At 42.1% G+C, this 17,098-nt stretch overlaps 1 protein-coding gene across 1 annotated transcript in view; it reads left to right on the top strand.

Moving 5' to 3' along the window:
• FARS2 (phenylalanyl-tRNA synthetase 2, mitochondrial) overlaps positions 1-17,098 on the top strand; it is a 1,707,987-nt gene that overhangs the window by 682,413 nt on the left and 1,008,476 nt on the right. Inside the window, exon 5 of the mRNA XM_086965030.1 lies at positions 11,698-11,857. Coding sequence (XP_086821156.1) covers positions 11,698-11,857 — 160 coding nt within the window. The remainder of the gene's footprint in view (positions 1-11,697; positions 11,858-17,098) is intronic.

Here is a 17,098-nt window from a genome sequence, read left to right as displayed (position 1 = left end):
TGGCCACGCTATCCACCGGGATTCCTTCACAGCACACCACCAGTTACCACATATCCAGAAAAACAGTGTCTATGAATAACAGGGCTCCGCGCTCACCATCATAGATTGTCCATGCCCCGTCCTCATATCGTCTGTAGCCCCAGAGGGCACTTTCAGGCTCCGATCACCACCAGTAGTTCATAGCTGTATGCCACGTGTTTGTCAGAGCATCATCAGGGACCCGGGCCCCCTCCAATTCCTGTTGCCCGGACCAGCAGCGCTTCCCCTTGCAAGGAGGCGGGTGCCCCTCAGAGCCGATGGCGCCGGCCGTCCGGCCCAGAATATTGCGGCAGGTCAATGGCGCAGCCTCAGCCCTCGCTCCACGTGCAGCACACCTCCACTCCTATGGCGGCCCAGGCGGGGCGGCGTCCGCCGTTGCAGAAAGCTCCCCGTGGCCCCCACCGGCGTGCAGGGCGCCTCTCATTGCCAGCCGCTCTCAGATGTTGCTCTGTCCCCTGGTAGCCAGGGCCCTTAGCCGTGCATGTATCGATCCCGGTTCCACCACGGTATCAGTGTCCTCCGCCCTCCCGCACCGCCCACTCCATTGGCGGACGGGTCCACCCGCTCGTGTGGCCCCCTCCAGATGGTCCAGGTCAGCGCTCCTCGTTCGCGCTCAATGCCGGCTGCAAGCGTTGCTGCCCAATTTCAGTCCGTCCTTCACCAGCCTCCAGGTCGGGGAGCGGGGGGGGAGGGGGAGCCGCACTCACCACCATCCGGGATACTATGTCCACACCCCTCTCTGTCGGCACCGAAGCTGCCCCCAGTCGAGCCCCCGCTCTCCTCGCTCTGCCAGTCCGCCACCGGAGCACCAGCTTCAAGCGCACCCCTTCTCCGACCTGCTCCGGAGCTTCACGCAGCCATCTTGTTGTTGTTCTCGGCTCGGCACCTCCGGGTTCCGGGACTCGATCACTGCTCGTCCCCCGAGGTCCCGCTGGCAGCCAAACTCTCTGCTCCGCTCCACTATCGCCTCAGGTGGGGAATCCGTGCCTTCAAAGGCACTACAGGCGGTAACTACAGGAGTAATATCGGGACTCGGCGCGGAGCTGCACGCTCACACAGCCATCCCGGTCGGCGCTCAAACCACGCCCTAGATTCTCCTGTTATTAGCGATAAACCTAATGTAGTCACGAGGGCACAAAAATCTAAGCAAATAAATGGAAGTTGTTCTGTACCACCCCCTAAAAAACGAAGGGGACACGCATTAAATAGACCACGCAAACAGATTCATCATACAGCCAAGCCTCTGGTAAGGAAGGGTAGCCAAAAGGTTATAGAACGTACATCTGAGCCTGCGCCCGAGGCAAGCCATGATATAGTTTCGGTAGATATAGTACCTACATTGATCACATCGACTATAGAACATGGCCTGGAGGAAAGTTTCTGGAATAAACTGGAAGCAGTAATTAACGCTCACTTAAAACCCGACCTCCACAAATTGACAGTCATTGAAAGCAGGTTATCATACATAGAGAGTCAACAATCTAGTGTCAGTGTCTCATATGCTCAAACTAAACCCAGTTTGAATGAGCCCAAGGGAAAAATTAGAAGTGGGGGTGCTCATAATTCAGATTCCTTGGGTAAAAGCATAATACGAGATCGGATCCCAAGGGGGAATACAAGTGATGCCAGTCCCCAAAGAAATGCCCCCTCAATGGAAATAGTTGACCCGATCCGGGGTGGTACACAGGTTATAAATAAAGAAAGTTTTAGGGGTGCAAAACACTCAAAATGAAGGAACACTAAATACGGCCACTGTTGCGGAACGTTATTCATGTCATCTGCCTTACAGTGGCCCAGATTCAATCCTTAACTTGCCCCCACAAACTACACCTTATATTTTTGTTTTAGCAAATGTTCGCCCTCTAGCCCCTGGTGAAGGAGAAGACTGACCCTCACTGAGGAACAAATCCTTGCATCTTGTAAATGCTAAGACTGGTATAAATTATAAATCATAACTTTTTGTTCTCAGAACTTAAGATGGCACGCAGGGTCAGAAGGGTTGGACCAACTGAGAAGTCACTGGAGGGAGACTGTATTGTACTGACTTTTAGGGCCCCAGGTCTGATAAGAGTTATAATTGATAGGGTGGCCGACCAAATTATGGATAAGTCAAGGGTTTTGATACTACCTTTGGGCTTTTTTTATCGCCCCCCCTTATGGAAACCCAATCCAACAGAAACGGAGCGTCAGATAAGATCAAAACAGCAGCCACAGTTCCCACCATGGTACCATGTAAATCGTTTTGTGCCCTTGATCAACCTGGCAGAGGTTAGATAGTTCAATGGGTAATGATGCTAAAGACACTGTTGTAACTCCAACTTATTGTAGGAACATTAGTGAACACATACGCCCCGCTGACCCCCTGGGCAACCCCAGCGATCTGCAGTTGACCCATAATAATAATAAAACTCAGGGCCCAATAGAAGATACTGAGGGTGATCAGAACATTATACAAGCTGGACATATAGTGGAGGACAAGAGGATTAGCAGACATCTAGATTTGATCAATGGCCAATTTGACAGATGTACTCTCCGCCTAATCTCTTGGAATGTGGCAGGCATTTCGCGAAGGTTATCAGATAAGGTGTGGGTAGAGTATATCAAATCCTTTGATATTATTTGTCTCCAAGAAACATGGAGCAGAAGGGACCCTTTCCTAGATTGATATAATTCACTAGTCATCCAGGCTGAACCCTCTCTGGCTGGGTGGCTTAATGACTTCAATCTCGGTACGGAATAAGTCACTAAAGATAGATAAAATAATGGCCTCGCCATGGTTCCAATTGACTCTGTGTACCAATTTGATTGTTGTACCCTTGCTTTTAATTAATTGGTATTATAATATTTTTTATACGCAGACATCAGTTATTATCGATTCCCTGCTGGTAGAAATTGCTAAAGTGTCTGAAAAAATATTTCCTTTGTGTATTATGTGGTTGGGGGATTTTAACTGTACTTTATGTCAATATAGCGGGAGCAAGGCTTGTGGGCTACTGGATATTAATGAACAACCCCTGGCACATATTAAGCATCCCATACAGGGTGATGCATTAAATTATATTATCATGGCAAATGATTTATGTATGATCGATACATTGACCAACACCCCAATGACACCTTTTCCAACTTTCCAAGGGGCCGGGGGTGTATGAGTGTAAGGGATTTATGTTGATTTCCAGCAGATATGCATACCTTGCTGATGATTTCAGGGTAGAACCAAATCCTGACAGAGATCATAACCCCCTTGTTCTATTGTTAAGTACTGTGGTATCTAGGGAAAGGTCCCTTGAGCATCCAATAAAATATAATTATAATCAAGGGATAAGGTTAAAATGGGATAAGATTGACCCTAAGGCATTGGAGGAAATGATTTTTAAAGCTAATTTATCGCAAGTGATGATTTGTCTGACGGTTACCTCTGAGCCAGAACTGATACTACAGAACTTTGAAGTTCTTTGTGTGGCTATAGATTTGCTTAAACCGGCCAGGAAGGGTAGCCCACCTGATATCAAATGGTTCAACGCCGAATGTTCTGCAGCCCAACAACTTTGAATACTGAAGTAATGAGGAAAGCGATAGGTAGCACAAATGTATGGTAAATATGTATGTGAGCCAGCAGGATAATGCTCTAAGCAATTTTCTAGTGGAAAATGTGGGGGGGGGGGGGAAGGAAAAGTAGTTTAACATATTTTGGGATAAAATAATTTAAACAAATGAATTGTTTTAAGATGACTTGTAATTGCTGCATTGGTCGACTGCCATTCTTTTTACTTTTTGTGCAAGTAAACTGGGAACAACGTTTACAACGCAACTTTTACCACGCACTACCTTTACCACGCAACTCTTACAATGCAAGTCGTTACAACGACTTGCGCTGGGGGCGCACTATCCAAAACCTTCCCTACTCTCCACGGGGACTGGAGTAGGAATAGTAAATTAAACTATTCACTATCCAGCGCCCCCCAACGCAAGTCGTTGTAACGACTTGCGTTGTAAAAGTTGCGTGGTAAAGGCATGCGTTGTAAAAGCATGCGTAGTAACGACATACATTCCAAGTAAATCCACTGCAATGTACTTTAACATTTTGTAACAAGGTTTTTTAATAACCTAAAAAGTTGAGAAATGTTGTGTTGCTTCAATATAGCACCTTTCTTGAAAACAAAGACAGATGGTGCACAAATGTTGCTTTTAACCCTGTGCGGATGAACGTCAAAAACATGCATATTATATCATATTTTTTTCTAATTGATAAGTGTAAAAATGGTGGTGATGCAAGCAAGGCCGATATGGATCAAACAAGCTAACTCCCCCTCCCCCCAATCAAGTACCCACATTGAAGGTCTAAAATTGCTGCCTTCACTCTTGCTTCTAGTCAGTGTAACACAGGATACTACAGCTCCTTTCACCAGCCCAGGAGAACAAGACTGCCTGCCCCACCTGAATGGTGATAGCAGTTACAGAGTCTATCGAGTGTCTCCTGAAATGTCAATTAGGAGGTTGAGGTGAACTGTCACCTATAAAGTAGAGGTAGCATTAGTGGGGAACCATGAAGGAGGATGTGCCATTCTGATGCTCTTTCAGCTCTTGAAGATATGAATTCTAAGTCTGAGCACGTCTAAGGGCCAGTCTGCCCACACCTGGGCACTCTCACAGCCAAAGGTTGAAGTATAAAGTTTTGAAGCTCTGTGAGTAAAAGATAGCGTTTTTATTTTCTGACATATTGTTGTGAAGAAATATGTAAAGTTGTTCTAGGAAATTCCTAGGGCCATGTTTGCCTTGAAGATGGCCTACTGGTGTTATAGACATATTATTGGAGGAGGACATCTGTTGATCCTTTGAAAACTGTCAAACCATTTATTTTCTTAAGGACATAAGGACACATTATATTGCAGTCTTGTAAGAAACAAGAGTTTCAGATGTGTTAGTGGCAGAATGGTTCACTCCTCTGCCCATCCTAACCTTTGTGAAATGGGGCAGTACATACAAATGACCATCTTCTTATGAGATGAGATGGCAGAACTTTAACATTTATGATATAGTTTTCTTTGCCATTATCTTCATGGCACAGTAATCCAGAAGCATTGCCGCTGTGTTGTGGGACACTGTTTACAATGCAGTGTTTTCTATAGAGGTTATTGTCAATCAGCAATGTACAGGGTATTATTCACAGTACTCACTGTGATGTGCATATTTATAACATGACACTGATGTGGCTCTCGCATGCACGCACAATATTTTGGAAGCATTCCTCGCATGGTACAGTATTCTAATGCCATCATTATTTAGTCTGCTGTCTGAATATGTGTGGTTTGATATAGTGGGACATCAATTTCTTGTACTCTGTTCTGAATATTATTCTTTGGTCTAGTTGTTTTGGTGCACTTTTTCCTGGCAAGGATTGTGTCATCTTTATGGCGTTTGTCTTCCTAGCATTGAATTTCAAAATAATCTCACAGCATGTTTCTCATAGAACAGCATCTTGGTGAAATATTTCTCAAGGCTAGTGTTATTGGGCATAATCAAAAGAAATAGGGTGCACACCCAATTCTTAACGATGGATTTGTAAAGTTGGTGTGTGCTCCTGGGGTATCACCCCCTGACTGGGGTGTCCTTGACTCAATAAATGAAGCAGCTACACCTAATTAGGTATCGGCCCCCTGGGCCCAGCGTGTGGATACACTAATGTTGTGTATTAAATCATTATTCAACACTGTATCTCCAATTCTTCAAGAGTTAATCGAAGCAAATCAAAATTGTTTATTCATGTTTTTCAATCAAAATGTTCCAAATCATAATCAAATGTTTCCAAAGATCACGGTGTTGTAATCACAGCATCTTGCCAATCATTTACGATCCCTATGCATTTCGTGCAGGGGGCCCTTCATCAGGGGAGCGATCTGTTAACAATAAAATGCATAAGATGCCAAAGTGTGGGCACACACATAAAAGCTACCTTTGTGGGGTTTAGTCTGTGACTCACGAAGTGAATGCATCTATATCACATAAAAGTGTAAAGAAACCATGTGTCTCATGAATTTGCTGGGTCAGTGAAAATAACCGTCAGCGACAGAGTGAAGACATTTTAAAAAAAACCTTTAAGGTGTGAACGTTAAAGGTGAATGGATGATAATGGTGATTAGCCAGACATCGATCAGTGTAACTAAAAGGAAAAATGTGCAAAAAACCAAATGCAAAACGTGCACTATTCAAGACTCTAAAACAAAATGTGACCGCAGATATCGAGCGCGTGCACGTTCACGGGCCGTGAAAAGTGGCGGACGCCAAGGTTTAAAAACTGATTGGATGCTGCAGTAAAGCCGTCTCTGCGATCTCTGAGTGCAATGTGGTTTGCGAGCGGGTGACGCGATGTTCAGAGAAGGGTCTGTGCGATGTGAAAACTCAAAAGACTGACTATGTAAACTCGAGTGTATAACGTTCCAAGAGTGGCCGCCATATTGGAACAGTGCAACTTGGCAATCGGCTTGCCTTAAGCATAATAAAAACTGAAAAATTTGAAAATGTGTATTGTAAGAGGTAAAAGAAATGTGTAATGAAAAAGCTGGAAAACCTGTAGAGCAAGTTGAGAGAAAAAGATGTGTGAACAAGTGTGAAGGAAAGAATAGGAATAAAAAAGGTGGGGAAGAGTACAGCTGAGTAGTGTAAAGTAACGAAAAATTAAAGATAGCAAAGAACTCTATTCATTCATTGAGCCCGTGGAGTCTCATGGAGTTCAAATATTTGATCCAATAGTTCTCTCATTGTAAGAGAAAGTTGTTATTGTTCCGGCCTTCACGTTTCTCCACCACTTCAATCACGACAAACTGCAGTTGACTGATGTTGTGTCGGTGTTCCATGTAATGAAGTGCAATGACAGATTTAATGTTCCCAGTTCGAATGATACTTTTATGTTCGTTGATACATGTTTTAATTTTTCTCTCTGTTTTCCCGGTGTAGAGAAGACCACACGGACATTTCAAAATGTAGATGACATTATTAGTATCACAAGTGGCGTTCAGTTTGAGATGGATCTTTGTTAGGATGTGTGATGGTGGGTCCTTTAATGATGTTATTGCAATTCTTGCAGTTATGACATGGAAGATTTCCTTTGTGTATCTGGGTAGATGTGTTTGTTGGAGTCTTTGTGATATTGTCTTTAATGTTCTTTCCACGGTTGAAAGTAAAAACAGGTGGACCTTCAAATATATTCTTGAAAACTGGTTCAGAAGCGATGATGGGCCAGTATTTGATGATGGACTTCCTGTAAGCGTAACTGATGGTGGGAAATTTGGATACCACTACAGGACGTTTTGATGAAGTATTATGTTTGAAACTGAGAAGTTCAGAACGTGGCTTTAGCTGCTCTTAAAATGTCAGGAGGGTATCCTCTTTGCTCAAATCTGTTCAACATGTCTGAAGCTTGTTGTTCATATCTGATGGGGTCAGACACAATCCTTTTCAAACGTAGCAGTTGCGAATATGGTAAATGGTTTTTCAAAGAGGTCTGATGAAAGCTTTGGTAGTGTAATAAATTATTGCAGTCTGTGGATTTTTAAAATAAATTGGTTTCAAGAGTGTTGCCAGGTCGGGTTATTTGAATATCCAGAAACGTGATGGTATTAGCATGGTATTTATAAGTAAATTGAATGCGTTCATTGATATGATTTATTGCTGTTAACGCTTCCAGTAATGATTTTAAGGAACCTCTCTAAACAACAAAAATGTCATCAATGTATCTCAAAAACGTTGTAGCATGCGACTTCCAAGATGTTTGATTCAAGATGTTGTTTTCCTCAACAACAAAAAATGAAAATATTAGCATATGAACGCGCAGCACAGTTGCCCATAGATGTTCCAGACATCTGCAAATAATGTTGGTTCTCCCATTGAAAATAACTTTGATAGAGGGTGAAATGTATCAGCTGCATGAGGAAGACTTGAAAATCGATGGAAGTGTGGCTCAATGGTTAGAGGCGGCAGACCCGGAAGCTGAGATCGGCCCGGGACCAGGGTTCGATTCCCAACGCGGCAGGGTCTTGGGTCAAAATGTCCGCGGGCCTGATAATTCTCACCTCGGCGCCTACTCTAACCTTGGGCTCCACTCTGCAACTCTGGGCAATAGCTTGCTTAATCTCCACAACGGCCCCTTCAACGCAGGGGATGCCTGGTCTAACCTTGGGGATGCCCATCTCACAGGGAAAGCCAGGACGGGTTCCCCAGCGGTATACAGCGCCGGGACGCCCACGGCGCGGGCAGCTGTGCGCTTTACAAGTATACAACATTTTTACATTTTATGTCTAGTTCCGAGTGTAATAAAGTGTCTGCGATAGCCTCCATCCCTAGGTCATGGGGGATGGAGGTATAGAGGGATTTGACATCAATTGAACTCAACCAAATTTGTTCATCACTGGTGAATGTGATTTTGTTCTCATGATTAAGAAAATCTGTAGTATCCTTGACGTAGGTGCGCATTTTTAACACAAACGGTTGTAAATATTTGTCAATCAATTTTCTCACAGGTTCATGGATACTGCTTTTAGTAGACACTACTGGTCTGAAGGGAGGATGTAAAATGTTCTTGTGAAGTTTTTTGGTAGCATATAGATGTTAGGAGTTCTGGGATCCAATTGTACAAGATACTTGGCCGTTTTGGCGTTGATGACATCTATTTCAACCGCTTGTCCAATGATGATTTTAAAGATTTCAGAAAATTGTTCAGTAGGGTTTAAATCGATGGTGCAATAAGTATTGCGGTCAGATAGATTTTCCGATACTTGTTCTCAATAAAAATCAGTATCCATGATGACTAAGGCTCCACCTTTATCGGCGGACTGACAGGTGATTTCAGGATTGTTGGCCAACTTTCTCAAAATGGCATATTCTTTGTTAGAGAAATTCCTGTGTTTTGAAGTGCGTTTATAATTGAATTTTTGAAGATCTGTTTTCACTCATTTTACAAAAGTATTGAAACTCTTGTGGCTTATTGGTGCCATGTATCTACTCTCAGAACGTAAGCCTCTGAGTTGATTGACTTGGGTTGAATCTGAATCCGTCACCACATTTTCAAAAAAGTGTCTTAAGCATAAATTTCGCATGAATTTGAATAGTGCACGTTTTGCATTTGTTTTTTTGCACTTTTTTCCTTCTAGTTACACTGACTGAAGTCTGGCTATTCGCCATTATCATCCGTTCACCTATAACGTTCACGCCCTAAAGTTTTTTTTTTAAATGTCTTCACTCTGTCGCTAACAGTTATTTGCACTGACCCAGCATATTTATGATACACATGGTTTCTTTACACTTGTATGTGATATAGATGCATTCACTTTGTGATTCACAGACTAAACCCCACAAAGGTAGCTTTTATGTGTGTGCCCACACTTTGGCATCTTATGCATTTTATTGTTTACAGATCGCTCCCCTGATGAAGGGCCCCCTGCCCGAAATGCATAGGAATCGAAAATGATTGGCAAGATGCTGTGATTACAACACCGTGATCTTTGGAAACATTTGATTATGATTTGGAACATTTTGATTAAAAAACATGAATAAACAATTTTGCTTTGCTTCGATTAACTCTTGAAGAATTGGAGATACAGTTTTGAATAATTATTTAATACACAACATTAGTGTATCCACACGTTATTGGGCATATTGTCAGTGCGGCAAATAAGAAACGTATGAGCTTAGAAAAACTTTGCCTGTATGGCTGTTCCTTGAAAGATGTTTGAGGTTCCCAAGGCAAATCAAGCTATAATAATATCTAAAGGTAAGGAAAACCATACTTCAGTAAATGAAAACTTTCAGAATGAAGTGCAAGTCATATAAGAAATCGAACAATGTCAGGATATCCAGTAGACATGGTGTAGTCAATTAGTATGCAGACAGTTGCATACAGGTGGTTTGCAGTAACTCCCAAAATGTACGAGAAACAGAATAACAAAGGTATAGAAAACTGAAACTGTTGAGTAACAAAAATGTGCCTGTTATTTTTCACTACAGCATTTTAAAGAGTCACTATCACAACTCTACATTTTAATTATAGCTTTTTACTGCAAAACTCAAAAATAAGGTTACATTCCTCTTGGTAAAACAGGTGTGTTTTGAGGGGAAAAAAACAAGGGAATAAGGGCCTGACTTGTTTAAAAAAATAAGAGGGACCTACAGGGGGACCCCCATTGCTAAGATTTATATCTTTAATGTATTCATAATTTTGTTAATACATCACTTCATTAATTAGATTATTAATTGTACTTACATTGTTAATAATTTAGTTGATTAAATAGCACATTTTATTGAATACTTAGCTAATTTGATTCAGTTAATGAAAAACATAATCTAAAATCGTAATACAACATTTAAATTAAGTATTTAAACAAACCATGAAATATTGTCAACGAGCAAAATGTGAGTTCTGAAGGATATTACCTCTTACAGTATTCGTTCTAATTAATTCTATCATTTAGCATTGAATTTGCTGTACAATTCGTACTTTTTGGAGATAATATATGTCTCAGCATTTTGATAGTCTACTGTATCAATGCTAAATGCAACGCAGTACGTGTCTGAACCAAATATTTATATATACTGCCAACTTGTCCATGCGATACCACTAGAGTAGCGGTTGTGAATTATTGAAGAATGTACTTGTTAGGCTGGGTCTGGTGGCTTAGTGGACTAATGTGTTCACTCTAGGGGCCTTTGTTCGACCTCATGGTCACAGGTTCAAATCCTGGCAGGTCCACTCAGCCTTTCATCTTTCTGAGGTCCATAAAATGAGTACCATTGAGTTAGGTATCAATAAACATCTGCTATTCGGCACCAAGATGCCCTTTGCAGTGAACGTGTGCTTTACAAATGCACATTATGTTATGTTATTTATTACCATGCCCATATTACTGCACAAAAATGTTCAAGGGGACCATATTGTATTCTGGTGCATATATAGTCAGTCCAGCCCATGCTTGGCAGCATTTTGAGATAGGACACTTACCTGCATAAATTACTTTCTACGGAGTATGAAGGTATGTGTGTTGGGTGTGTTTCAGTGTGGACTTGGTCTGTAACTTCGACTGTACTCTCAGTGTAGGACCTTGTAACTGTGGATACAAAGAGAATCCCAGCATCTGAGAAGACAGCGCTAGAGATGCGCATAGGAAAAAGTTGAAGTTGACAAACACATGGAACTCTAATCCAGCAATTGGAAAGGTTTTGTTGACTGCAATGCAAAAGCGAAGAGGTTGATAAAAAAATAATAAAGTAAATACCATAGGCAGTACATGATTGTGCGTGGATACTTTTAAGGCATCAATATTAGGCAAATTAGCTCACCGCACCCATATTGATGATTCCAACAATGAAAACAATGGAAAAATCCTTTTTAGCACTGTATTGTAGGAGCATTCTCGCATGGAACAGTATTTTGGGTGTGTTATCATTAGAACACAATCTGATTTCAGTATATTCATCCCAACTTGTGATAAGGGGATCCCTTGAAAAAACCTTTTGTATCTTACTCTTTCTTGCATATGCCTATTAGCAAAATTATCACAGAGTTCAAAAGTAAGGCATTTTTATTGTTATATGGTGGTGAATACAATGTTTTTAAAGCTTTTGGGGTTTTCAAGTTACACGCTTAGTGTTCTGTTGTCATTTTTTCAGCTCTTCAAGGACGTGAAAGATGGGGATCATTACCAGATATTTGAGCAGAGCAGCCGCACAAACCAGAAGCAAGAGACTCACTCTATGGAAGCGGTGAAGCTAGTGGAGTTCAGCCTGAAACATGCACTAACTAAGCTCATGACCCATTTATTTGGTGAAGGTAGGTAGGTGCTGAATTTAGCCTGTTTGTAACGAGAGCCTCTATTCCTAACAGGCTATGGGTAATGCTGCACCTTGTATAGGAGCTTACACAACTAACCTCCTCATGGTATAGGTTTCTAACTTTATAGTCAAAATACAGTAAAGAAGTTGTATGCAAAAGTTGAGTCATTAATGTATTCTACTAACAATTTACTTTATAAATGGTTCTTTTAAATATAAAAGTCAAAAATGTGTTTATTATTTGTATTTTATTTTAACAATGAAATTAATTTAAAGATAACTCGATCTGTTTATTTTTATTTGTTAATTAGGGCTGTGGTTAGGGATTAGGTTATACACTAGGGGTGGAAAGAAAAATGAGGTAAAGGTATTGGTTAGTGTTAACATAAAGGATTGGATTAAATTTTAGGGTTGAGTTTTAGGGTTAGGGTTCGACTAGGACGAAGTTGGACTAAGGCAAGATTGAGAATTAGGGCTAGGTTAGACTTTGGGATGGGTTATGGTTATAACTGAGTCGTTGATGGTGTGATAATTTAGTTATGGGATGAATTGGCGGTTAGGGATACGTTTGGAGTTACAGTGATGTGTTTGGTTAAGGGTTAAATTGTGGCCAAGGTGCAAAGGAGTGAAATGCCAACTTTCTTTACCACTACAGTTTAGTATTTCAAATTGCAATATATCAAAACATTTTACTGCCACCTTTATAGGTCTTTTTTTCTTTACTCCCTTTAAAGCCTTGGGATGGTTTAGAGACTTCCTTTCTAACAGGTCTTTTAGAGTCTCTACCCCCCCTTACATCTCGAAGGAGCATAGCATTGGACAGGGAGTGCCGCAGGGCTCTTCCCTTAGCCCCACCCTGTTCAATGTCTATGTCCGCCCCTTGGCGGAGGTGGCTAGAAGGAACGGACTTGCATTGGTATCCTATGCAGACGATACCCAGTTGGTGGTGGCTCTGAATGACAACAGTGGTCTGGAGGCCCATCAATTTAAACAGACACTCACTGACATCACCAACTGGATGACGGCGAATTTCCTCCAATTAAACGCCGGGAAAACTGAGATACTGCTCCTGGGGAAAAACACCTCGTCCTGGGGAGACAACTGGTGGCCTGACGTCTTAGGCCCACCTCCCAAGCCAAAGGAATGCATCAAAAATCTGGGAGTATGGGTGGACTCTGCTCTAAAGTTCACTCACCACACTAAAAAAGCGGCTGCCACATGCTTTGGCATTTTACGTAACATCAGGCCCATTTTGAAGTTCTTTGACTGCCGCACTCACCAGCTAATTGTTCAGGCGACTATCCTTTCTAGACTGGACTATGCCAGCTCTCTCCTATTGGGGGCTAATCTGGCTGAAACCACCAGATTGCAGAGAGTTCAGAATGCGGCAGCCAGGGCTCTGGTTGGTCTCCCTCGCCATTCTTCGGTATCCGGAGCCTTGAAAAAACTGCACTGGCTCCCTGTGGGCAAAAGGATCCAGTTTAAGGCTCTATGTTTAGCCTTCAAAATCCTTAAAACCACCTCTCCCCCTATGCTGCGCCCCCTCCTGTCTGAGTACATTCCTAGAAGATCGCTCCGTTCAGAGGGGCAACATCTTGCGATCATTCCTCGCACTAGACTGGCCAGAGTAGGTGGCCGTTCCTTCAGTTGCCTGGCTGCCAAGTTATGGAATAGTCTGCCCGAAGACATCCGGGGTATACAGGATCTCTTAGCCTTCAGAAAGGCCGTCAAAACTCATCTCTTTCAATAATTTGTCACTTATCTGCGCCTCTTTCTCTCTGCATTTTGTCTGTTCGCAGCGCCGGGACGCCCCTTGGCTGGGGCAGCCGGGCGCTATACAAATCACCATAACATTAACATTAACATTTGTATTAGACTTTATTAGATGCAACTAATTCCTGTAAAATTAATTTATTTCCTGACGCATCAGCTGAGTTAACAAAAATAATCTACCCTCTTTGTGAAGATGACCTAATTCCTTTATGGATTGGCAATGTTGTGAGGCTCCCACAATGTTAGTATATTGTTTCTGTTTTGCCCCTGAACTTGCATGAATCTACATGCTCTGACCTTAGTGATGCTTTGCTGTTCTCTCAACCAAAACATTTCAGGGGCCAGGGCTGACCACCCCACTTTTGAGGGCTTAAATAGTGTAATGAGGAATATTAGTGTGTGAAAAAGCTGCAACATAATAGCCAGGACATATCACACAGAACTCTACACTATATACTAGTGCGTGTGTTGTCAGTGTCTGCTCATATTTATGATATGAGTGCCTTATTGCTCATCCATTCCCTTGCTGGTAAGAAGAAGAGATGAAGGTACTGCTTATTTGTGTTACCTTTACCATACTTAACAGATGTACTCAGTAAGCCTACAGCCTTCCTCATTTTCAAGTGTGTATGCTAGTTGTGGTAATGGTTACATCTACCTCACAACCAACAAGAGATAGTCTCCCTCACATTTTACATTTCACTCTAGATTACAATGTTTGATGACATGTTTGATTCTGTCCAATTCATTATTAGTTGTTCTATGACGCAAACATGATCATAACACCAAAGTATATGCAACTATCAACAATCACTTTACATATCTCAATTCATAAAATAAATCTACAAAATATATTAAAAAACCCAAATTCAACAACATCACAAGAAACTCAAAAAGGTCTTCAGAAATCCTTAAAAATGGTTTGCACAGGTCAGTTAAATATACTTACATCAAAGAGTATTCACCAACATTTGAGCATTAGATTTACACATTTTTGTTTAATACTTTTTTTTGGCAGAAGATAAATAAGGTCAGCAGAGGATAAGAGGGGTACTATCCTGTATTCCACATATGTACTCTGGCACAATGGGGAGGTTGGAGGTGTCAGAAACCGGCATGGTGGGGACAGTGATTGTACGGTATGCAGCCAGACATGAGATGAGGAGCCGGAGCCTCACCACTTTTAAATGTCACCAGCCACGACATACACACGAATGACTGAAAACACATCAATAGGTGAAGGCCTCGATATGATACATCTGCAAATGTTGCACTTTTCAAATAAGGCCTGTTCTGTTTGCCTGCTTCTCTTGTGTGTGCTTTTACCAGTGAAAAAGTACAGACTCATTATGTTACATATAAATTGTAGTCGTGTTTTTCACTTTATCAATGGACTTTCATGCAGTCCTAGTATTTAGGCTTATGACCCTTTCGAAGTGCTTGCCATAACATGTCAATGGTCTTGGCGTAGAGGCTTGAGAGTCCTTAATTTGTGGCATTATTCATAACGCTATATGCCCAGTGAAGAGATACAGGTGCCAGCTTTTCACATTCGGTTATTTGAAATATTGCTTGGTCTGACTAGCTTTCCCCATATCGTACCCTGGTCAAGTTTGCAAGACAGCGCTACAGACTGTGGTGGTTTGGGTTGTTGATCTCATGTTGGGTGTGAGTAGCTGAGAGGGCTTTCGCCACTTTCTGGAGCTCTCATGGGGATTCTGCTGTAGTTAGTGCAACACTGTGAGAATAATGAATCAGCAGAGGGATCAGTCATTTTTTTATAATTTTCTGAATGGTGAAATAGTCCGATATTTTTCTGATGCCGGATGATAAGGAATTTCAAATTTTGGGATAAGTAGGACCAAGCAGAATGTCCCACGTAAAAACAAGCAACCCCTTTCCTTTGTATACCACGTTCTTGTATCTCTACAGTAAAACAGAGGGTAGCCGAGCTGCCCAGGCCCTAATATCTGTCCAAAACCCAGTGACACCATTCATGCTTATACACTTAGGGCCTCATTATGATGGCACTCAGACGAGCGTCCGACTGCCATTGTAGGGGAATGGAGACCGGCCGAGTAGTAGTTGGCGGTCCCACCCACCAGATTATGATACAACTGCCGTGTAGTTGTTTGTAAACTTTCCTTACTTTATTGTGGCTTGTGCTGCAGCCCGCAAAAAGGCTGCAGCACAAGCTGCAATAGAAAATGGAAGATATTTAAACATAAATGCACTGTGTGCCACGCACCATGTGGTGTCTGGCACAAGGTGCATGGATGTTTGGGGGGCACCACATGTGTCTTAAGGGCCACATAGTGGAGCCCTGCTAGCGACCCCAAAGTCCAATTCCGACAGCCTTTCCGTGGAGGTGGTACCGCCATGGAAAGGCAGCGGGAAGTGGACATCGAAATCCCTATGGCGGTGCATGCTTAGGCACCAAACTTTTGTGGGGATTAAGGTCCAATCATTGCCCCAATGGGCTCCTTGAGCCTGTCAGAGATGACGGTCTTTCCCACGCACTCTGCACTCCAACCGCTGGCATTGTAATCCAGCTGTTGGACCACTGCCCTAGATGTCAGGTGGACCGCCACCGACGGCCTGTCAGTGGCGGTCCACCTGGCAATGTAATGAGGACCTTAGACAGAAATAAATACATAATTTAAATCAAGCCATTTAGTTTTCATAGTCAAAACTTACCTGTTAGAGACAGCGATGGCAGGGAATTTCTGAAGTTCCAGTGTACCCAATAGTAATACTGCTCACACAATAACTCCTATTATGCCAACAAGGAGCATTGAGAATTACTCTGGTTCCAGGTAGAATCTAGTTAGGTGATATGAAAGTGCTGTCAGTTACTTGGGTCTTGAGAATTACTCTCCTCCCAGCAACCTGGTTGCAGTACTGCTGATATAACATCCACTCTCAAATCAACACAGATGCTCTGTAGTTTGATATATGAAGAATTACTTCTTTTCCATGCTGCAGGTATGTTGAGTGTCAGTGCACCTGTCTGCAAAGAGTTTACTTAAATCATTTAAACTCCAATTCAGAGCTGGATTTCAGATGCAAGGAACACTAAGAATGGGTCAGTGTGCAGCAATTGCTTGTGTTATCACTACCACTTTGACCCCTACTAGTTCAACGCCAATATGACATACCAAGAGCACCGAGTATTACTATGGCCCCTCATAAAACTTATTTGTGAGATATAGGCAGAATGCTGAAAATTGCTCAGGTACCACAACAAATCAAGGCCAACTCAGTTGCAAGATGAGGCTGGGTGGTGCTTTACTCTCACCCACTGTTATCATTCTTCCTTTCTGGGTAAGACTCAATAAAGTACAGAGGCTGCAGGGGTAGAGTTTCGTTAGTAATATTTATATTACATTGTTGCATTGCAGTGATTGTGTTAATGTAGAAGTGATCATTTAATAATAATTTAATTAATTACTGGCTCCATCTCTTG

Source organism: Lissotriton vulgaris, chromosome 4_1 (genome assembly GCF_964263255.1).
Source record: "Lissotriton vulgaris chromosome 4_1, aLisVul1.2, whole genome shotgun sequence".
Classification (NCBI taxonomy): Eukaryota; Metazoa; Chordata; class Amphibia; order Caudata; family Salamandridae; genus Lissotriton; species Lissotriton vulgaris.
Note: the sequence above shows the minus strand (reverse complement) of the source record. Positions and strands in the feature narration are given on the sequence as shown.